Genomic DNA, 23,400 nt, shown 5'->3' with positions numbered 1-23,400 from the left:
TTTTTTTTTTTTTTTTTTTTTTTTTTTTTTTTTTTTTTTTTCTTTCCCTCCTACAGGTAGCTTTGTTTCTTCCAGTGTTACGGAAGGTAATTAGTAAAATTGTGAATAAAACAGAAAAGCACAAAACATACCCATCACAAGGACAAATAGAAGTAATTTTGTGAAAAGGTGTTTTGAATATAAATAATTCATTTGCAGCAGCTTCTCCCCTGTTCATTTCTGTTGTTTAAACTTCTCCATGCTACCAGAAGCATAGCAATTATATTGTTTATTAGAGTTCCAAGCTAATGAGAACATACCAACTCATGTTCATTGATATAGGCTGTCTGTACGGCTTGTACAAACTGAGAGTACTGGACTAGTAGTGCAGTAGTGCAGAATATCTACATACCCAATGTAGGTATTTATATGCATCTTAAGATGCAACTGTAGATGTTTAACTGTAGATGTCTAATTTTCCTCTGTATGGCATCATAAGTGCAGTGTGTACATACTTGAGTTGCTATACTCTTCTCAGCTCTGGATCCCTATAATTTCACATCTGGTTATACTTTTTTTTTTTTTTTTTTTAAAGTATTAATTTCATACATATAAATCTATCTAGCTGCAGGAGTGTTAACAAAAGGTTGTTAAGGCTTTGACTGTTTCAAGGTCTTCCTTTTGTTCTCTGCTTTCCTTTATCTCTTCTACTTCCTTTCTGCCTTCATTATGTTTTAAATACTGTAGTGCTGAATTTGTAGTAATGCATCTTCTGTTCATTTACCCTCTTTTTGCCATCTCTCTTGTCTCTTTTTTTTTTTTGGCTTGACTTTTACTTTTGGGGAGAAGATTTTCAAGCAGTTCTGAAATATTTGAATATATTCCTCTCAGCAGCCTTTATTTCTGCATTGCTTGCTTCTGGGCCCTGACTGAGTGTTTCTTTAGCAAGATATATTCTGACTTCCTCGATAACAGACTATGTAAGTAAATCTTCCCAAAATAGGTCACTTTTGGAGGAATAATTTGTATACTGTCTTATCACTCAGGAATTAACCAGTGAAGGGATGTAGATCCTCTTTTGAAAGAGAAAGCTGCCCTTTCAAGAACATAAATCCTTTTTTTTATTTTTTTTTTTTTTTTTTTTGAAAAATGATTTTCTAGTACAGGACTTTTCACTGCTGCTTCAAGATGAGATGTGCCAAGCAGAGATGCTAGATAAGGCCATCTTATTTTTGTTAGCATTGACGGAAAATCGCTAAAACATTGAAGGTGTTATTTGGGGAGAGAAAGAAGAATGGTGTCCTGGGCTTATCACGTTGCTGCTGCTTCTACTGATCAGCCTCCACTGCGTAGAGCACTGAAAGGAACATAAATTTAGGAAGGTACTTAGTTGGCTTCACAGCCTTTCTGACTGGTGTTGTAGGGTAAGGAATGTAGGGACTAATACTCATCTGCCATCCAAACTTATTAGAAACTGTGATTGGAAAAAACCTCATCAGCCCATTTTCAGCCATTGTAGGACAGCACCACAGAGTCTTGACTTTGTGTAAAGTTACTTGGCTGTGTACTGCGTATTTTACAAAAAAAATATATATATATATAAAAAAGCAGAATGTGAAGAACTCCATGAAAATCAAGCCTGAATGTGCAGTCATATTTGTATTTTTTCCTTATCGTGAAGCATAGTGTCAAGTAGTTTCATAAGTTTTTGCGTATGGGAATTACAAAAATGCTGTTCTCTTTCAGTGTATCAACCAGAGGCATTTATATTGATTGTTCTTTGCTCTAGCATTCTGTTTTAGAGCAGAAGATAATACCGGAAGATCTGCCATCCCCAGCAGACAAATATAAATTGAAGTATCGTCAGTATGAAGCAGATATGAAGGAAGAATATAAGCAGTATTCTGAGAGAATTGCAGAAAAGAAAAAAGACCACCAACAGTGTCCAGAAACTTCAATAAAGGTAGCTGACAAAGTAAAAATTGCATTTTTAAGTAGTAAATTGGTGTGGGTATTTCATTACAGTGTGTAGAGTGACTTGCATGTGTGTGTAAATAACTTCTTCCATGTATTTATTGTAAACACATTTCCCTGTATGGTTTCAGCATTTAATGTTGAGTAGGATATAAAATAAGGATGTTTGCGTTAGTTCCTCTATAACAAGAAACTGTGGTGCTCTAAGAATCAAAAGTGTGCGTTTGTTCTCTGGTAAGAGATGTAAAATTTACCCTTATAGTGCACATCGACCCTAAGTGTCAAGATCAGCATAATCAGGAATGAGTTTTCTGCTGAGGAAGATGAGAGTAAAAAGAACTTGGTAAAATGTTATTTATGTTATTTCCAAATACAGAGATGCATTCCATCTTTTTATTTATTTATTTATTTTTAGTATTATATTAAATTATGATTGTACCTAAGATTTAGAAAAGAAGGGGTGAAATATGAGGTCTGTACCTTTGAAAACTACTAACAGTGAAAAATGAAAGAATTTTAAAATAATGGAAGAAAATATCTGTATTTTTTGCTTTGGCCTTTTATAAGATCCAGTGTACAGCTAGTCTGCAACGTTGGACTACAAGCTGTATTGATTCTTCCAGTTTCTTTGTTTGTTTTTAAATTAAGACTAAGGTGCAAACAAGGGAAGATCAGTGGAGATAATGAGATATGTCTTTGGATGGGGAAAAAACTGACCTGTTCTGGAAGAAAGAGTCGAGAAAAGTGTCTGCATGGAGCAAAATACGTTATTTCAGGTATAAAGAGGTCCATGAGAAAAGGTTCGTAGCAAGGAACAAGAAACAAAAGTGAGTGACATCTGTGAGGACCAGTCGAATGCTAGACTGTGCCAAGGGTGGATGATCACCTAAGGATCTCAGTGAAAGGCTAAATATGCAGATGCTGAACTTCCTTAAGCACATACTGTATATATTGCTTTCCAGATAAAAGGTTTGTGATAAGTGGCAATGAGGTTACTTATTTACTTGATTAATGTTCAGTAGAATGAAGAGGGAAAGTTTTACAGAAGACAAAGATCTATGGCTGTGTGGGCTGAGGTCTCTTCTGCACATATTATTTATACTTCTAAAGGGATGTTGTCCCATTAGAGGCACTCTTCAAAAACTCAGATAAAAATTGGAGAATGTAGAAGTATAAGATTCTATAGGTAAAAGAATTGAGTGAAGAAAACAATTCTGTTGTGTTCTTACGTTTATGTTTGTTTCATGGCAGTGAAGAATGCCATTTTTTTGTGTTTTGTTGTAGTTTTGCTTTTAATGCTTTCACTCTTAGGCACTGATCTGACACAATCATGTCACGTTTTCCAATATGTGAATCCTTTATATGTTGTACTGCAAGCCCATCAAAAGGGTATTTACAGGAGTAGCTAAGTTAGTCTGAAACTTAATAAATAGGTTGCAAACTGTATTGGATTTACATAGCAGGGGGCTGCAGGAGTGGCCACTGTGAGCAGATCCCAGGAGCTGCCCTGTGTCAGATCACAGCCAGCTCCAAAAGGGTCCTGCCACTGGCCAGAGCCAAGCCATGGAGTGATGCTGGATGGGCCTCTGGGAGAGCAGATTTAAGAAAGGGGTAAAACCCCCTCCTGCACAACAGCCTCAGGGAGAGAGGAGTGAGAGCCAGCTCTGCAGCCCCCACAGTCAGTGCAGCAGGAGGGCAGGAGGTGCTCCAGGCAGGCAGCAGCAGTTCCCCTGCGGGCTGTGGAGAGGCCCCTGGTGGAGCAGGCTGTCCCCCTGCAGCCCATGGGTCCCACATGGAGCAGATCTCCACGCTGCAGCCCGTGGAGGAGCCCCCGGTGGAGCAGGTGGATGTGGCCTGGAGGAGGCTGTGGCCCATGGAGAGCCCCCGCAGGAGCAGGCCCTGGGTCAGACAGAGCTGCAGCCCGTGGAGAGGAGCCCACGCAGGAGCAGGGGTCTGGGGGGAGCTGCCGCCTGTGGGGGCCCGTGCTGGAGCAGTTTGCTCCTGGGGGATGGACCCCGTGGTACAGAGCCGTGTGGGAGCAGTTCTTGAAGAGCTGCTGCCTGTGGGCAGCCCCCGCAGGCTCAGTTCAGGAAGGACGGCATCCCGTGCGGGGGACCTCATGGGGAGCAGGTGCAGGGAGTGACCATGAAGGAGTGGTGGAGACAAAGTCTTAGGGACTGACCACAGCCCCTCGTCCCTGTTCCCCTGCACTGTTCAGGGGGAGGAGTTAGAAGAGGGTGGATGGGAGGAAGGTGTTTTCAGTTTGCTTTTAGTTTCTCACTGTGCTAGCCTGCTAGTGATAAACAATAAATTAGATTTATCTCCCTGTTCTGAGTCTTGTTTTGCCCATGATGATAATTGTTGAGTGACCATCCTGTCCTCATCTCAACCCCTGAGCACTTTTCATCATATTTTCTCTCCCTTTTCCTTTGGGGAGGGTGAGTGAGAAAATGATTGTGGTGGAGTTCAGCTGCCCGACAGGGTAAAACCACCACGCAAGCATAAACTGCGAGAGAAAAGGTAGAATTGGCTCATTCCTAGTGCTTTTGGTTTCCAGAAAGATGCATGCTAAGTGCTAGAAGCTGTGTGTGTCAGTTTTTGTGACAGATTTTAATATATCTAACAAAGACTATTCTGCTAGACGTTATTGCTATCTGATTAAATAATAAATTTCAATAGATTTCAAGATATTTATCATCTGATTTGTGGAACTAGCAATAACTTCTCTGATAAGAAGCTGCTCCTAGAGCAGCATAGTGTAGTGGGTTTACGTGGCATAGGTAATGAAACCTACCCTACTGATTTGTCTGCTGTTTTCTCCTTCCCAACTTCTGTAAATACAGCCTCCTTTGTTCATACAGTCTTCTTTCTTCATATCCTCCATGTGGGAAATATTTCTGTAATATATTCAGGCTGATTTACAAGTCTCTTAGACCCAATTCAGCAATGTGCTTCAGCTGTTCCTTATCCAGCCTTTATTTAACTTCTTTGCTAGTTGAGAAATGGCACTTCTGTGATGGTGAGCTTTGCATGTGATGGCAAATCTGCTGCTTTCTCTTGGGTGTTCTTGAACGCAACAGAGAAAGAATGAGCTCTTTCCTTCAGAGAGGTACTAACAGTCTACCTTCAATGACTTGCTGATGGTTTTTAACAAAGCATTGGTACTTTGGACCATGGTACTTCTGATTTTTTAATTTTAATTTTTATTTTTAATATGGTTGAAAGTTGGTAAGGGTTCAAAAGCTTTAAGGCAAGACTTGAGAGCAAGATTGATAAGTTCAATTTTTGTAGAAATCTGGGCTTAAAATTTCTTTTTCTAATTAGCATGAAGAAGGAGAAAGACTTTTTCAAAAAATCAACCCTTTTTAATAAATTGAGGAAAATGTTTTGATTTTAATAATTAAATTTCATTTCTGAAAATAATGTGTTTTTGTGTAGGGTACACAGCTTGAAGTTGGGCACAAGGATGATCTTACAGCTCTTGATGAGAAAGCTCTCCTGCAACAGTGCTACACAAACAAGCCCTACAATATGCAGCACAGTGTGAGGAAATCAGAAGCAGTAAGTGTTTTGGCTGGTATTAGGCTGTTAACTGTCTAGACTTGCAGAATGACTTCCCAGATGTTCAATGGAAGTTAGGCTTTTGATGATTTGGCCCTAGTCTGTAATTGCAACCATGGGGGTTGGAACATCTGTTTTAATGGGAGCTGAACTGAGCAATCCAGGGAGCAATTTTTTAATCTTATCTACAATGCTTGTATTTTATGCAGTAATATGTATACATAAGAATGCAAACTAAATATAAATAAATAAAGCTAAGAAGATCAACTGAGTGACTTGTGTGAACCTGAACGTACTATTGTATTTCTTCCTGTCTGTAGCTTGTACCTGAGCCTGTATTCCATGATTCATGGATTTCATGATTCCATCAGCTTTTACTCTGACTAGTTTATAGAGTAAAGCTGTTTTCCCTTGTTATCTCTTGAAATGGAGTCTGTGATGAGACCCCACTTTGTAAGCCATATGGGCTCTGCTGCTAGTATTAGATCAGGTCAGCTATGGCTTTGGCTGAGTCTTCAGGATCCAAGGATGGAATTCTACACCATCTCTAAGCAACATATTCCTTTGCTGTGCTACTCTCCTTGTGAAGATGTTCTTCCTATTATCCTTACAGAGCCTCCCAAGGCTCCATTTGTGACATTGACCTCCTTTTATAATGTTGGCCACTGTTGCAAAAGTAAAAATAAACAACAACAACAAAAAACCTTTGTAACTGTCTTTTAGTTTTAGGAAGCTTTTAGAACACTTCATAGCTGTTTCCTCTGCAAACTAAACAAAGCCAAACTCCCTTAGCCTCTCCTTTCAGTTGCTTCATCTCCAATGCTCTGTTACTTCCCCTCCAGTTTCCTCTCATCCCTATTGATTTTGGGGGAAATAGAGGCCCCTAGACTGGGAACGGTCATGGCTTCACAATAATGAGTAGAGAAAGAATAATAACTTTTCTTATATTGATGTACCCAGTACGTTTCTTTAATTTCTTATATAGATACAGATTTTTACTCTCATTAGAACTGTGCAAAAGGAGTATTGTCCATTTAAGGCTAAATCTTGATTTTGGGTTTATTTACAATGATGAAGAACCTTGAGACTTGGTACTGTGTGCTTCACTATTTGCATATGCAGAGTGATGTTTTTCATAAGTGAATTTTGTAGGTATTGCTGAGCAGTTAGCATTATAATGTTCTGATGGAATACTAAGCTATAACAAATTTTGAGACTATAAAAGTAAATAATTTTTCATTTATTTTGTTTGCTCATCATTATGCACTGAAGTTCACCTTGCAAACATCTATTTGATTTCTGGTCTCGTTGAAGTGGGACTTGTCTCATATAAAGTCTAATTATTTGCTTAATAATAGTGAATGTTGCACTACTGAGGCTACTGATCATTTTCATGATCGGAATTTTTTTTCAGAAAGTAATCTTATGAAGAACTTCCTGTTCATTATTTTTAGCATTATTTTAAAAATCTGTATTGTAGGGTGAGGCTAGTGGGGAAAACTGCTTTGAAGTATCATTAGAGTGACTACTTAAAGTTAAATCAAATAACCTGAAAAGACTGAGAAAAGGAGCAGTGCCTGACCACAAATGACAGGTACACTGCAGCTGGCATGTTTTAAAAGGAAGCCAGCAGGTGTCTCAGCAACCTGTCAGAGGGACCTTTAGAAATCCTTCTGTTACAGATTAGCACTCATGGTTGCACAGGCTGTCTCTCTCTTTCTAGGAGCCTCTCTAGGGTTCTCTCAGGTTCAAGATTCTGACAGAAGTAGGAATAATGGAAAAATCAGAAGTAACTACTGCTTATATAATAATGCATTTGGATATATGTTGTCTCAGTTATATGCATTTGATTTTAAAGTGCTTTAAAAATTTGATTAAGATGACAATATGTTTAACATTTCCTTTTACTGTAATCATTGCCTAAACCTCTACTGTTAAAATAGATGTTCTTTTAAATTTTCTCTAGCTTGGGTTGAGAATTACCTTATCCAAGATGGATTACAGTGAATGTATGATTGCCAAAGAACGCTATATGATAAAAAATATTTTTTTTGGAAGAAGGTTTGTTTTCTATAAATAATTCTTTTGTGGACAAAAGAGTTGCATCTTACTAACAATTGAGAGTTGCTGTAAGTTCAATGTCTACCTCAGCAGTTTTGTAAATTCATAGTAGAGTTTTTTTCTAAGAGGTGAATGGAAGAGTTTCTTCTGAGAGTACATTTAGTGACCTTCTAGTATTCAAGTGAAATACAAAGTATAAAGTTGAATTTTCAAAAGCAGTTTTTGTCATGCTAGCTGTTTTAGATCTATAAGAGCGATCCTTGGAATACGTTGAATTTTAACAAACACTGCTGTGTATTATCACTGTGTCCTCCTTTACATAGTGCTTCCTTACATCAAAGATTCAGTAATTTGGAATAAAGTACTAGTAAATCTGATAAATGCAAAAATGAAATATGAAAGCAAAATAAAAAGTCCCCAATCTGCTATAATTTAGAAGTATTTTAAGGCTTAAAATCAGTTTAGTATAAACACCTGTTGGTCTGGTGTTAATTTTTGTTGTTTTGTTTTGTTTTTTGTTTGTTTCTGTCTAGTGCTAATCATTATTTATCTGAAGATTTGTGAACGATACCCATAGCATCTCTGGGGATTTATGAATTATCCATTAGTTACCTTCTGTTTGAGAACCAACTTTTAACTCTTCTTCAGCCATCGGAAGACTTGATGTATCTAGAATTTGGTTGTTGCATGATAATCTATGTGGGGGAAACAATCAGTCAGAAAAATATCTTAATTCTTCAGATTCAGAATAACTAACAAGTCATCAAAGAGGTTGTCTAAGCCCCTCAGAAACAATCTCTTTTTTTCTCATAAATAAAAATAAATTCGGGGGGAGAAAAAGCAAATGTAAGTGCATTGAAAGAGTTTGGAGATTTGGAAGATGAAGTGAGATGGTGGGGCATAATTGTTGCCAGTGGCCTCTGTTCTGACCTTGGGCATCCTCTTGTGCCTTGGGTTTTCTTTCTATGAAATCAATGATGATCAACAACCAAGCACTTTACTGTGAATAGCACAAAGTTATGGTTGGCTGTTACTCTAAAGTAAAAATGGCTGTAAGATCCTGTTAAATCTCCTGCCCCCCTTAGGATGATCTCTCTTTTATAAAGAAAGGTTTTTCGGATTGGTCTGTTTCAGTAGAACATTATTCTGGCATGCAGCAAATAGAAATTGAGAGCAGAGACTAAACTTTTAACATTAATAAACATTTTTTTTTGACTAATTATTGCTGGAGTCGCATTCCTTCAATGGGAATCTGTGTCAACCAAGGTACTCGGAATAGTGTGTTTCCTCAGGTGCTAATGCACTTAGAAAATTTATTGGAAACAAAAGAAGGAAAGCTGTCTGTCAGCAGAAATACTAGAAGTCTCATATTTATTGGCAGCTAATCTGCATAGACAAGTCGAGTGTGTAGCAGAGAATATTATTTGTCATGCAAATAGGACTCTAATTGAAAAGATGAAGAAAACCCTTGAAAATTCTAAATTAATTGTGACATTTGTAAGATTGTGATCTCTGTACGCTGTCCGAAGAGCTCTTTTAGTATTTGATGTGCTTGTTAAATTTTATTTTCTCTCAGTCAGTTTTTCTTTACAGGAGGATGTTGCTGCAGAGCGGAGAAAACAGGCTGTGGTAGAACAAGTGATGGTGGATCAGTTATCCAGGTAAGTGAATTTACAGTGTAAAACTACAGTGTTCCCTACAGAAGAACTTAGGTGTGTGGGTTTTTGACTTCTCTTGCCTGGAAGATATTTTGATGACCTCACTGCAACTCTTACGTAGTCTTACATGGTGCTATTTCTAAAATCATTTTAAATGAAAAACCTTTTTAATTTAAAATCACTTTCAAGTGCTATGTTTAAGTTCATTTTTCTCTGAGAAGAAGTGTTGATTTTACATCTGAATCTAATTTATGTGTTTTACAGTAACAGTACTTTTCAGAAATAACCTTCTTTTACATCTGCAAAATATATGGATACCTGCTGTTACAAATTGCACATCTGTAGTATTTATTTTCTGTTCTAAGGCTGTCACCTTTATTAAAATTCCTTTATTAATATTGACACAACATCTCTCTGAAGTAAATGAGTATTATTTCAGTGTTAATCAGGAAGGAAAAAAAAGGAGCAGATTAATCAAATTGATCTAGGTTGTACAGGAAAGCTCTCCTGACTTCATTGCTATCCCTTTAGCTCCAAGAAAGAATTGTTTCTATGTAGAAAGATCCCATCATAGGTTAAAGAGGAAAAAAAAAAAGTAACGTATAGGTAAAGATGAGTATATTAAAATTATTTTTTCTTATTATTGTTCTCATAAACTTGTTCTGAACAATGCCAAGTGCAAGGTCCTGCATCTGGGTCAGGGCAGTCCCAAGCATAAACGTAGGCTGGGTGGAGAATGGATTGAGAGCAGCCCTGAGGAGAAGGACCTGGGGGTACTGGTTGATGAGAAGCTCAACGTGAGCCAGCAGCATGCGCTTGCAGCCCAGAAAGCCAACTGTATGTTTAAGTGCAGAAATCCCCGATTAAAACAAAGCAAACAACAACTAAGAAATGCTTGTCCTATATCAAATCTTAAACAAGATGTAGTTAAAGCAGATGTGTTAAGATTGTGTTAAAAAGATGCTAGTTGTGTTGAAGTGTTTCAGTGCTGCTGGTGCTGGATTAGTTTTATGCATCTTGGATCATAGACGATCATTCTATTCTTAACCTTCTTCAGCTGCTTCTCCTTATTTTTGCACGTATCCATGCATCTCCTGCTCTGAACCATTCTGTTGACAAAGTCAAAACAGTATCCAGTAGTATCCAGTATCCAGTGCAGCTGCATCAGGATGAACTTTTAATTTAAAAAAATCCATCTGTTTTCCAAAGATAACGGTGCCAGTACTGCCAAACAAATTGGTATGGAGCAGGATGTTAATCGGGGAAGATTAGTTCAAAACTGTCACATGGAAAATCTATTAAAGGAAACAAAAAAGTTTTTTTGATTGTTTCAATAGAACCAATCTTGTGGTTAAATTATTATAACTGATGTGTGCAAAGTTGGATCTGCATAGATCAGAGAGAAAGTTTGTAAATTTACATCAGCTATGCAAAATTGTTTTTTCCTTCCGATTATGAATCATTTCAGTAACATGTATTTTTAAGGGGTCTTTTGTTTATTTGTTAAACTGATACTGAGAATATCAGAATATTAGGTCTTTTAGATCCTATGGATTTTGTAGTCAGTGCTTTGGGAGAGGAAGTACCTATGTTTTTGCAGGATGACGCCACTAACCAGTACTAGTAAATCTGGTCACTCATTTTGGAGGGACTCATGGATAAAGAAAATAAATGATGGAATAGTATGGAAACAGTGGAAAAGAGGGAAGGGAGGAATAAAGGTCTTCCACTACCAGACTATTCTTTCATGTATTTGATTTAGAGTAATAGATTTGAGAATTTGTAAAAACAAACAGAACCTAAAAGAACAACCACCAACCTAATAAACAAGAACCCCCCCCCAAATTTATGCAAGTGTAATGGCTAACTTCAACATGTTACTGGTGTGTTATTCACATGACATTTTTATTTATTTTGTTTGTTTTTCTTCCTTGAGTAAGAATATAACTGAAATTTAAACTTAGTATTAGTCAGAGAGCATCTCCCTGCTCTTTTTGGTCAGAGCTGTTATAAGTGACCCGGAACAATCCACACGTGCTGATGTTTCCGAGGAAGCTCATGGACTTCTGGGACTTGGGAACATACCCATGCGTTTTAGAAAAAGAACACTGCATGAAACAAAGTAAGTTTTCTCTAGTGGTCATTCTTTAGAAATATTTCTTTGTTATCTTGGGCTCTGTACTCCCTCTTCGCCTTTCCAGGTGTTTTATTCCTCACTTGGACCAAAAAACTTCAATTGAGGTCTTATTGTTTGCCTCCCCCATTTGTATAATTGCCTAGTGGGCCCTATTTGTGGATTCTCTGTGTATAATGATTCACAGTATTTATAAAACATGGAAGAACCATCTTAAGCTCATACTGATACTGTTCATCGCAGGGTTTTGTCAGACTTTGAGTTGGTTGAATCCTTGCAATGCTGTTGTATCCTTTTAGAGATTCCCATCCCGAGGTGCTTAAAATTGCATAAGCATGCATCCATAAATGCTAATGTAGATCTTAACAATATAATCATACTTTTCCTTCATGTTTGGATTTCTGCTGAAAGATTGGCGTTTAAATGTAATTTCGGAACTGTGAGCATTATAACAGTAACTCCAACAGCTTAAGAAAAAATGAGAAAATATTTTGATTTTCAGCAATGCATGCTGAAAACAACATGAATTTGCAGTTCCTGTGTTTATTATGTTAATCTTTCTCAATATGCAGGCAAATGTCTCTGCTTTGTACATTTTAACATCCTCTTCTGAAGTCTTTTTCAACAAATGCCTTATTTTTATTTAAAAGAAAAAAAGGCAACAAAACCTATTTCAAGAGCAATCTCTCAGTATCAATCTGTCACACTCATCACATGAACAAATCTCTGTTTTGGGAACTAGTTATAGTCAATATAAAGTATCTAAGTGGGGAAAGAAGCCCCCACATGGGTATTTTGCAAGAAGATTGAGTGGTGGAAACATGCTGATTGGTAGAGGTTTAATTCTTGACATAAGTGCATATAAACAAAATATCCCATTCATGTCTATGCTTTCTGTAGATTTAATCTCATATGATGTAATTACAGAGTGCTTTCCACATTGCAGCTCTGAGTTGCTTTCTAATTCAACCACAAGAATCATCTCCTCAGCCAGTTGCCAAGGATACCGTATTTTACATTTTTTTTTTTCTGTTTTGAAATGGTTATTTTCATATACACCATTGCTCTGTGAGCATATAGGTATCATTAATTTGCTGCATTATTTTCTCAGAATAAGGACCAAATCAGGATTGACTGAAAGCGTTCTCTCTAACAAGCTACGCTTTGATAGTAGGATTGTATCAAGGTAATCGTTTTGTAAAGCTTTTCAGTTCTGTGAATTTATGAATGATGATTGTTACCTTGCTGAAATATTTAATTGCACAGAACTTTTCCTTCTCTGTTACAGTTATAGAAAAAAATATATGCTACATAGGTAGAGTGCACTTGACATGGCTGATATAATGGCTTTACTGTCCCATTGTACAGTAAGTTACAGCATTAAGATACATAAGTAATGTTACGTTACCATCATGTCAGTCATAGCTCTGTGCAGGACAATTGACACAGGGATGGAAAAAGAGTGCTCTTCACCATTGTGTGTCACTTAATTGTAAATTCTTTTAGCCTTTTCTTAGTATGTGGCAACCATTGTGGATGGAAAGGATGGCGTTATGTCTCTTGTAGCTCCTTACATACCAAGCTTACAGGTTGATGGCATCTTTGTTCTGAATTGAGCAGTGGTGCCATAAACATATTCTTCAGCTCTGGAGCAGCGAGCTTTATAGGCATAGTCAAGGATTCAGCCCCATAGCTTCATCTACCATAATGAATGCAGTAGTCCAGATTTATGTCATCCTTTAGCAAATGAAAATTGTATTGGCATACTAAAACATGAAGATTTGAAAGACGTTCTTAGTGTTATAGAGAATAGAATATTGCATTAAGATATGTTCCCAAATCCAGAAGATGGATTCCACAGTGGTTTAGTGAAAATAGATGGCTCTTTCAAAGAAAAAGATTGTGCAATATACAAGATTGGATATAAAATGTGTATTTCAAAATAGAAGTGTTATTTGTGTTTGGGTTGAATTAGGTTTGGATAGCTGCAAAAACATAAAGGTGCTTTTCAATTTACCTTTTAGAAATGGTCGCGATGCTTGTAGAGAGTTGATTGGATTCTTTTTTGCATATGACCGATCCCTTACTGTGTATGAATTCCGACAGTTTGGAAAAAACAGGTAGGTTAAGTTACTTTTTAAAAAAATTATAAAACATCTTTCACTATACCTATCAAACATAAATAAGTATAATTGTTTTAAGATTAGTTTTGAATTATTTCACAGAACAAATGCCTTGCCTTTCATTCAGAAGGGAATTTATCAACATCAGCGAGGACAAAAGAAGGGAAAAGCTTATGATCTTAATGACTTCTATATTGTAAGTATTCTAGTGAATGCAAAGCAATTTTATCTGGAAATAATATTTAGATATTCAAACTTCAAATTGTTATCTATCATTCAGGGGAAGACTTTTGGTCTTCCCTTCAGTAATGTCAAATTAAAGATTTTTCACGAGTCTGGATTATTTTTCTGTCCCATGATTTAAGGATTCCACTTTTGGCTTCAGTTTGTAGTTTTTCCACTAGGGAGCACAAGACTGCAGACAATGTAGACCTTTTTGTAGTGAAAATGAACTATTTGGGAAAGGGAGTCCTGCAGTAGAAGACTTAAGTACTTACTTGTTAACAAATTAATGATCTTTGTGAGGTTTGCTGGTGTTTTTGATGAAGTTATTGAGTGAATATTTTTTAACCACGAGGGAATTGGTTTTAACCTAAAGTTTGAAAATATTTACCACCAGATACAGTAGGCCTTCTTACTAGACAAATCTCTATGTAGAGGATAAAGTTTCATTTTGAAATCTGTTTTTATTTAGTATTAGAAAAGCTCTGTTAAGAAGGTTAACTGATCTTAGTTACACTTTTTCCATCATTTCCTAGCAAGACTTTAATGATCATACTTTTTGAAAGTCTTGCAGAACGTATTCTATAAACTATGTGACCTTTTTGTAAAACATTCTGTGTTTTGCCAACAGGGAGCTAACCTAACTTTCCAAAGTGTTGATCATAATCTTCCAGAAAGTGTCAAGCAGAACCCAGTCCTCACCCTTCGTGTGATAAGTATTGATGAAACAGCTATGGATTTGCTCAAGTAAGTGCAACTAACTTTTTCAAATTAGTCTTCCTTAAGCAAAAAATACTTTTTTTATAAGAGCTTCTAACATGTTATTTGTACTGTTAAAAAAAAATGTATTTAGGCTGTTGTTAGGAGAAATTAGTAATAGATGTGAGCGGATGTTCTATAATTCAATAACTTTCTAGAATGATAAGGAGTAATTTGAAAAAAAAGAATTAATTAAATGTGAAGCTATCTTACTTGCTTTGTTTGAAGTCTTTTTAACACAAATCATATTCTGGAACTTTTCTGATGTGATGAACTAATATACTATGTTCAGGGGAAAAATCATTTTTTCATGATCAACATTATCATTGAATCTTTCGTGAAGCTTATATTAAGTGCTTGTATCAGTTATGCCAATACAAGTATTTGAACACAGGCAGGGGAAGGATTGATTTTTTTTTTTCTTTTTTTTCCCCATCTTCTTCCTTTTTGTATGCCTTCTTTCTTCAGTCTTTGAGATACTGCTGCACATTGTAGACTGCAGGCATTAGGGCATCTAATTTCTCAATACATTTGTTTTCTCATTCATTTGATGTATTCCCTCCAGTGAGGTATTGATATACCTCACCTTTAGCATTCTCTTCTCTAGGCTAAACATTCCCAGTTCTCACAACCTCTCCTTGTATATCAGATACTACTACGATCTCTTATTGACTAGGAACAACAGTAACAGAGCCTCAAATATATTTAGTATCTAAAAACTACTTTCATCAGAACAACTTAACTAACCATTATTTGTCTTTCTGCAAGTGTTGAGATACATGAAGCTTGTTCTCAGTTACGGTAATGTGCACTTTAAGGTCCCTTTACACTGAAAGCTCTGCAAAGAGGCTCTAGTGAGCTAACAGTCCATAAAACTGTAAATTCAAATTTAATTGGTTGTAGAAACATATAGCTGTATGATGCTTACTGCTAATTGTTCCCTGTGCAGGGTTTTCTTGAAATAATATAGTTTAATATTGGTTGGCTTGTGTAGGACATTTTACATCTCAGAAGCATATCATTTGAAGCATATCTTTTTTTTATTATTATTTTTATTTGTTGATAATTTTCTACCTGTGGAATTTGGAGGTGATCCAATGTTATTTCTGAAAGCTTGTGAATGAGGAAGGCTTATGCATTTCCCAACAGAAAACGTTATGTGCTTTACTGGTAATCTAACCTTGGTAGTTAAGACTACTATTTGGTCCCAGTACAAGGTGACTCCTCCCTTCATAATTTATCTCTCATACCTGAACTAGAAGCATTTCTTCTGGATGTGTATAACCTACAGTTAGCAGTGTAAGCATAGAAAAAAAAAAAAAAAAAACATAAAAAAGTAATTTGGAATAACGTTAACATTTCTATCATTAATATCTGTCATTACTGCTTTTTAATTATCTAGACATATTTCAAGAAATTGATTCCTTGATTTGAGAGAGATTTTATTTTCCCTGAGGGTGTATGTTTATCTATTCAACATTCAAAAAAATATGCATCAATATCCATAAACATATTTTCCTGGAGATTTGAACTTCGCTGGTGTTCTTTTAAGAAGGCAGATCAGAATACCGGGACAAAGAGGAAGCCATGTAATACGCCTGTTGGCATTCTTTTGTTACCCTGCTGGTGATACTTTTAACACTCGATGCTTTTTGGATGTTATCAGATGTTGAATGTAATCAGGATCCAGACAGTCTAATACCCTCCAACAGGTATCTAAATATCTAAACAGAGTTATTCTTTTGTCTCCATTGTTTCTCAAGATTGCTAACAATAAAGCCATGTGAGTGCAGAAGCCTGTTAGTTAATTCTTTTCTTGCGTGATCACCTCACCACTAGTTTGTTCTAGTAATTAAAATTAAATCCAAAGTCTATGGGGGAAACAGGTTTCTCAAGGTTTCTCAGAGCAACTTCTACCTCTTGAAGTTTCTCTGAGCTGTCTCACAAGATTCTTTTTTGTGTGATTCCCATTTACTGTGTCCTGTTCATTAGCTTGCTTTTTTTTTTCCCAAGCATTTTAGAAATCCATGACTTATTTATTAGAGCTCTCTTAAAAGGATTAGATTATGTAGTGCTGCAAGAACCAAGCAAAGAAAGCAGGTTTTTAAACACTAATTACCATACATGCATATTTGTCTTCCATCTTTGATGGAAAACTCTTCAGGTTCCTCAAAGCTTCTATTAATACCATGCCTATTTCTTTTATGAAAAATGTCCATCTGTTAGCTTGCAAATTTTTCATTGTCTCCTTGTTTAGTAAATTCTGGCCATTGCTCTTTGGAGCTGCTTGTAGGTTGCATTGAGAATGCACGGTCGCTGCAGTTACAAGGTCTGGAATTCAGTCTTACTGCTCTCAGGTGTCCTTGGTGGACCATGTCCATGGCAGTTCTTCCTTGGTTCAGGACATATACCGTCATATACTGCCAGTTGAATGAATACAATCATATGGAACCCATTCCTATTGTAAGGAACTTGGTGATGTTGTGTGAAATACCTGAATACTGTCAGATGGAAATCTTTCAAATAATTCTGCTCCTCTGCAGAATCATTCTTTCGTTGCTATGTTGGTCCCCAGTGCCTCCCTAAGTGATACTGTTCTTGATCTGCATCATGGAAGATAATCTCTTCTGCCTTTTTTCAGATTACTTAATCACAATGTTAGTGTTTTTGCCCCTGTGTGCCATTAATCACAAGTGAGGAGGCAAGACATAAAACAGGTGGAAAACTGCTGACTAATTTTCTTTTATCATTTAGTTATTGGTCTTACAATTTAGACGTTTTGGTAGGAAAATAAAGATTCAAGATATAACTTGTATAGTTTTTATTTTTTTTTCTTTTAAAGAGAGATTTGTAGCTACTTCATGTTATTTTCTTGGTAACTAAGTGTTGCTGCTTTAACAAACTTTTCCACTGGTCTGAGCTGAAGATTACGACTGTACAGATATGCTTCTGGATATTGTACAAACAGGAGGAATTATGCATGAGTTATAAACTGGTAGAGGAGCTGCTAATGGAATAGTGTCAGACAAGAGTTTCTGTGTATCTGCAACTATTCAACAAGGACTTTTTTGTATGCCATGTCAACCTCAAGCACTTGGACGCAATGCTTATCAGGGTAGTATAAGAATTAAATACAAAGTTCAAATTTATTTATTTCTTACTACATCTATTTTGAATTCAGTAATATTACATACAATTTTCACTAATAAGCTTTAAATTGTTGCTATTTTAGAGCTCCCTCTGAGGAATTCAAGCAAGAATGTTTTGAGCAAGTGACCAATGACAGTAGAGTTTTCAAGAAGATTCAAGGTTTGTGTCTACCAGAACACACTTATTTTTAATTTCTGTATCTGTCTTTATAGCTCAGCACAAAGAAGAGTGGTAGCATTTCAAAGATTTTATTTGAATAAATGAAGCTAACCAAGAGTTAGATATTTATCAGAATATTACTAAAATCTGATACTGGGATAAACTGTTCATAAGAATATTTTCTACTCTTAACTTCCCTTCTTTAAGTAAACAGTCTGGCTAAAGATCATGGAAACAGTACAGAATAATTGTGAATGTAACCAATGAAATATCTCTGTGACGACAATCTTGAAAAAGAATGCTAAATCATAACACTGATCCTAAACACATTGAAAAGTAGTTTTTTGATATTCTTCAGTGTTACCGTACTAAATATGTGAGTACAATTTAATAGTGTATTCTATAATACATAATTGTATTTTGCCATTTTCCTACCTATCCTTTGGACAAGAGCATAGCTTTGTGTTTAAAACTATAGAAGCATGTTTATGCACTCGCTGTGTAACTTGTAGTCCACAAAAATTGTTGAACAGTTTTTAGTTTGTAGAATCTCCAGTATAACTTTTAATAGCTAAACATACTTTAAGTAGGCACTCTTTGGTCACTACAATCTACTTGAGCGCTTACTTTCAGAAAGATTTTGGGAATAATACATTATGGATGTTTTTTATCTTCTAGTTCTTTTTTTGTCCTAGTGTAATACACACAAACTGGTTTCTCAGTTCTCAGTTATCTGACTATATCTAAAACTTGCTGGTGTGGCTTGGAAGAAGGCTTAGTGTATATACTTCAAGATGTATTTTAATGTACTTCTGAGTTTGATCTTTACTGGAAAAAAAACTGTCCCTCATCCTCTCCTCCTCCATTTTGCTTTTTAATTATAAATGCCACTAATTTGAAGATGTAATATGATAATAGTAGATGACTTCTGTTAGCAGAGTATGCTGGGAAACTCATACAGCCCTAAACAGAAACTGCTGCATGGGTATTTTGATAAGGCCATCACTTTTACTGTAGAAATAGTCCTTTGCCTATCAGTTTGGAATGATTTTGCAGAATTACTTATACTTGTTCTTGTTTCCACATGTATTTAACATCTCTGTACAGAAAAGGAGTGAATCTGTGTCCCTTAATGGGATGTTTGTATTAGCAAAGTACAGTGTTGCTGAATTGCTTTGGGCATTGAATAATAGTGTGTATATATTCAATTCCAGTAGAAGTTAGCAGTTTCATAATGTGAGCACATACAGGGCAACAGACATTTTTTCCTTCTGTGATCTTTTAAATGTTTTATTAGATGTTGCTGCTGCTTTATGTGATTTCTATTCACATGTTAAGTAACCAATGGTTTCATTTTGAACTCGCATCTGGTCATCAAAGGTATGAGCCTGGATGTGTGGATGTGCCTTTTAACCAGCAGTATCAGAAGCAGTTTACTTTTGAAATGGCTCCATAGCATGTAGTCAACTTCAGGTAATCGTTATGCCCTTTCCTTCTGTGTATTCTCAGGTATGCTCAGAGAGACGCTAAGTAAAAGAGGAGTTCGGGTTGTAACAGGCCTAGGAAAGTATTTCCGACATATAGACAAGAACAGAAATGGTTTTCTCTCTCAGGCAGACTTTAAAGAAGCTCTGAAAGTATTCCATCTGGAAGTGCCTGAAGGGGTAAGTCTAGCTGAAATTATAAGCTTTGGCAGTATCTCACTTTAATTTATGGAATCACTTTGCTTAAATCTACTACAACTTAATACCAATTTTTACATGGCTTTTTTTCCTTGTGTTATATTGGCATTTCTGCATTCAGCCCTATGTGAAATTCTTGAATAAATATACAAATAAGAGTGCAGTGTTTTTTTGGGCAAGTGCAATTGCAATCCATTTTTCTTTTTCAGCTTTTTGAAGATACTCTATAGGATATTATTTACTTATTGCTGTTCTTTTTAAGTATTATGTTACAAGAAAAGCCCACAACTATCAAAATGATTAATAATGTGAATTATGGTCATCAGTGATCAATGATGACTTGCGTTATTTTGAGAAATGTTTGAGTCAGTTTGGATGGGGACATGGTTCTTTGTTAAAGTATTGTAATTTCCTATTGTAGCAATTGTTTTTTTCTAGGACATAGTGAAAAAATATGGCAAAATATTTTTAAATTACAGGACTTTGAATCATTGTGGCTTATTCTTGATGACAGCAAGAGTGATAAAGTTGACTATGGAGAATTTGTTCGTGCCATATGTGGAGAAATGAATGAATATCGGAAAGCATTTGTAAGAAAAGTAAGTTTCAATGCAGATAGTATATTTTGCAGTCTAACTTTGGAATTGGTTATTGTGTTTTGAATTTTTTACTTAAATTTTGAATCTGGTCATTGACTTTTTAAACTGTCAGATTAGTGTGCTAAAATAAATGTAAATTAGAAGACTACATGCTGTTCCATTGTTGAGTTAGTTAATTTTGAACTGCAACCTAGAATCAAGTCCTTTATTATTTTAGGTCTGAGTATGCATGCTATTCTTACAGTTCACTCCAGTGTGTAAAGCATCTGGCACTCCAAAGTTCTGTCTTCCAGAAATCTCCTTCTCTATTTTGGCAGATCACTATATTTGTTACCCATATGCATGGTGTGCATTTTTTTTCTCAATGTCTAAAATAGAGGCAATAATACTTGCCTTCTTTGAGAAATCCAATTCGAGGCATTGCATTAGCGAGAATTTTTTTATATTTGAGATGTCATTTTGTTATTTGTCTATCTAGAAACTGGAAAAGACAGAGGGATTGGAAATGCATTCCAGTGTGAAACACTGGTTACAAACCAGTCAGTATCATAGTGAAGGGATATCATAAAGATCAAGAAATGGGACATGCTTTTGTTCTTTTAATCATGGAGGATCTGACTCTCCCAGCCTTATGTAGTGCTATGTGTATTAGAGTAAGCTGTTAAAATTAAAATGAAGCTGCTCTTAGTACTGCTGTAGAGGCACATTGGAATGATGCTGGAATCTTAGTAATTGAAGGAGACAGAAAGCAAGCAGCTTAACTGCTGATTCTAAGGATGAGCTAGGAATTTTGGAGAGAAGGCAATTTTTTATTTTTATTTTTTGAGTTTGTGAGGGGACCACATTTGATCTGAAAGTTGTCAAGATAAAACAATTGTGAAATTCCGTAATGTTGAATCCTTTACTAGTATCTGGTGACTATGATAGTAAATTCAAATTACTTAAATAAAATAGGTAAATCAGAATAATCCATTGAACAAGATCTGAAAATATGTGCTAGGTAGCTAAGTATGTTTAGACTTCATTTTTTTCTGCCTTTTTTCCCCTTTGTTTAGGCTTATATGAAACTAGACTTCAACAAAACTGGAAGTGTTCCTATGGTAGACATCAGAAAATGTTACTGTGCAAAAAAACATCCACTAGTATTGGCAGGTAATTAACATTAACAACAACAGCAATAAAATAAAAATCCACAATTAAAATAATGACCTTGTTAGCAGTGATATGAGATCCAGAAACTGATACTAATATAAACTGTTTTCATTTCAGCTGTTAACAAGATTTTTTTTTTCCCTCTGATTACCTGTGATGTACCTTATCTGGAACTTGGCTATAAATAGTAATGGAGTTCATTACTATAAACAAATTTTAATACTTAATTTTTATCATGCTGCAAATACTTCATATATGTAGGTTACATTCCTTTCCTTACCTGTGTAGGACTACATTTAAGTAGTTATATATTGTCTCTTATGTGCAAGAAATCACTGACCCCTATGTTATCAGTAATTTTAAATTAAGAGAATACTCTCCTTTTCATATTACCGTTTTCCCTCAACTTATATAAGGCTACCAAGTGACACTAGATGTACTCATCACTTGGGGTTCCTTCTGAATAAATTATTAATTTATTTCTGGGACATGGATTGTCATTCTTTACAGAGAAAATGTTTGTATCTTCATTATTTTTCAGGCTTCACAAAAATGTTTAAGCTCTGCCGTTGGAAAGATAGGAGTTTAAATCTTTGTATGTCAGTTTCTAAAATCACATCTCCAGATACCAAACTAGTTATTGTGAAAGTCTCCTTAGTGTCCTGAACCTTCTGTTTTACCAGTAGAAGAAAGGATGTTTTCTGTATTGACAATGACCTTAATAGTAATATATGTGAGGATACTTTGTGGATTAAGGATGTTGGACATTCAATTTTTTTTCCATTGCTATAGTGCTATATTTTCTCATTTTTTTTCCTCGATGCAATAAAAGTCATCTAAAGTATAATCTTTATTAAGTTGCTAGAACACACATGTCAATTCCAGAACACTTTTGAATGTAAACTTGCATCTTAATGTGTTCCTAGAGCTTTGAACTCATATTACATTAAACATATGATTTATCATAAGTTTACTTCTGATTTACCAGAATTTTAATTAAGGAATGTGCCATTCAGTTTTAGCAGTCATTTGAAGAAAAATCTTCCTGATCTTATAATCTATTAAAATTGACTTTGGCCTCATGTTTCCAATGATATTTAATACTATCGTTTGCTATTAAAGGAAGGTAATTTCTGCAGCTGGTGTTAAGTGAGCAAATGACTTCAATGCCTTCTGTGAAATATTGAATTTGTTCAAGAAAAATATTAGCAAGCCAAAATCTTAGATTTTCTTTCCTAAAGTATATTAACTGTCATATATTCACTGGTATTGAAAATGTAATTAATGGAAAAAAAATACACTTTCACAGGCAAAGCTACAGAAGAAGAAATTACAGCATCATTTCTAGAAACATTAGGAGAGTCCTGCAGCAATCCAAATGAAGTGTCCTATTCTGAGTTTGAGGATTACTATGAAGGATTAAGTATTGGAATCATGGATGATGATGATTTTGTTAACATCTTAAGGAACCCTTGGGGAATTTAGAGTGGAAGAAGACAAATGAAAAAGAAAGACCTTCAGAACAAGAAGTGAACTAAACAAGGAAGAGTTTAGTTGTGACATGCATTAATTCACAATTAGTGTCTTAAATTGATTTCAAGGACTGAAAATTGTAGATGCGTTCAGAATAATACATGTTAATTTTCTTACAGAGTCTGTTGAGCAATGCTAACCACTTTTCCCATATAAATGGTGTCCGTGCATTTTCACTGGCTGTTCAGCATACCAGAAGGCACCATTTACTTTATATTAGAAAAAAGTGTTTTTTCTAATTCCCTCTTCTTTTAAACTGCTAAAATGTGTGAGAGTATGTGCAATAGCAATTTTAGTTTTGTGATTGTGGAAAGCCTTAGATACGATGGTGTAAATATCTATGGTAGCTTTCAGTTTTCTTTTTATAAAAATACTGTATTTGTTCTTCTTATAACATTATTTGCTTTGTTTCTCATTTTTTATGCTGGTGGTGGTCAGCCTAAGAGAGAGGCCATCCACATCCAATTTGGAGGAAGACCACAGTACTGAAAATGCAGAGAATTTCACACCAATTAACCTTTAAACTAGTATCCAGACCATCTATGCTGAATTTTATTTATTTATTTTTCTTATTCAGGGATCTTCAGATGAGCATTGAATCCCAAAGGCTTTAACAAGCACAAATATATTTTTTAGTGTCCTTCTTTTTCTTTA

General features: G+C 35.5%; 1 protein-coding gene across 3 annotated transcripts in view; it reads left to right on the top strand.

The window, feature by feature from the left end:
* CAPS2 (calcyphosine 2) overlaps nt 1–23,400 on the top strand; it is a 29,743-nt gene extending 6,343 nt beyond the window's left edge. For 2 of the 3 annotated variants that reach the window (XM_035338412.1, XM_035338401.1), the window contains exons 7-19: nt 1,769–1,942; nt 5,392–5,514; nt 9,169–9,236; nt 11,236–11,355; nt 12,479–12,553; nt 13,392–13,487; nt 13,593–13,686; nt 14,344–14,459; nt 17,704–17,780; nt 19,290–19,444; nt 19,942–20,061; nt 21,117–21,213; nt 22,523–23,400. In XM_035338412.1, coding sequence (XP_035194303.1) covers nt 1,769–1,942; nt 5,392–5,514; nt 9,169–9,236; nt 11,236–11,355; nt 12,479–12,553; nt 13,392–13,487; nt 13,593–13,686; nt 14,344–14,459; nt 17,704–17,780; nt 19,290–19,444; nt 19,942–20,061; nt 21,117–21,213; nt 22,523–22,698 — 1,491 coding nt within the window. In that variant the 3' untranslated portion in view covers nt 22,699–23,400. The remainder of the gene's footprint in view (nt 1–1,768; nt 1,943–5,391; nt 5,515–9,168; nt 9,237–11,235; nt 11,356–12,478; nt 12,554–13,391; nt 13,488–13,592; nt 13,687–14,343; nt 14,460–17,703; nt 17,781–19,289; nt 19,445–19,941; nt 20,062–21,116; nt 21,214–22,522) is intronic. The other variant, XM_035338421.1, reaches the window with a different exon arrangement.

Source organism: Oxyura jamaicensis, chromosome 1 (genome assembly GCF_011077185.1).
Source record: "Oxyura jamaicensis isolate SHBP4307 breed ruddy duck chromosome 1, BPBGC_Ojam_1.0, whole genome shotgun sequence".
Lineage (NCBI taxonomy): Eukaryota > Metazoa > Chordata > Aves > Anseriformes > Anatidae > Oxyura > Oxyura jamaicensis.
The sequence above is the reverse complement of the archived record's forward strand: the minus strand, read 5'-3'. Positions and strand labels throughout refer to the sequence as shown.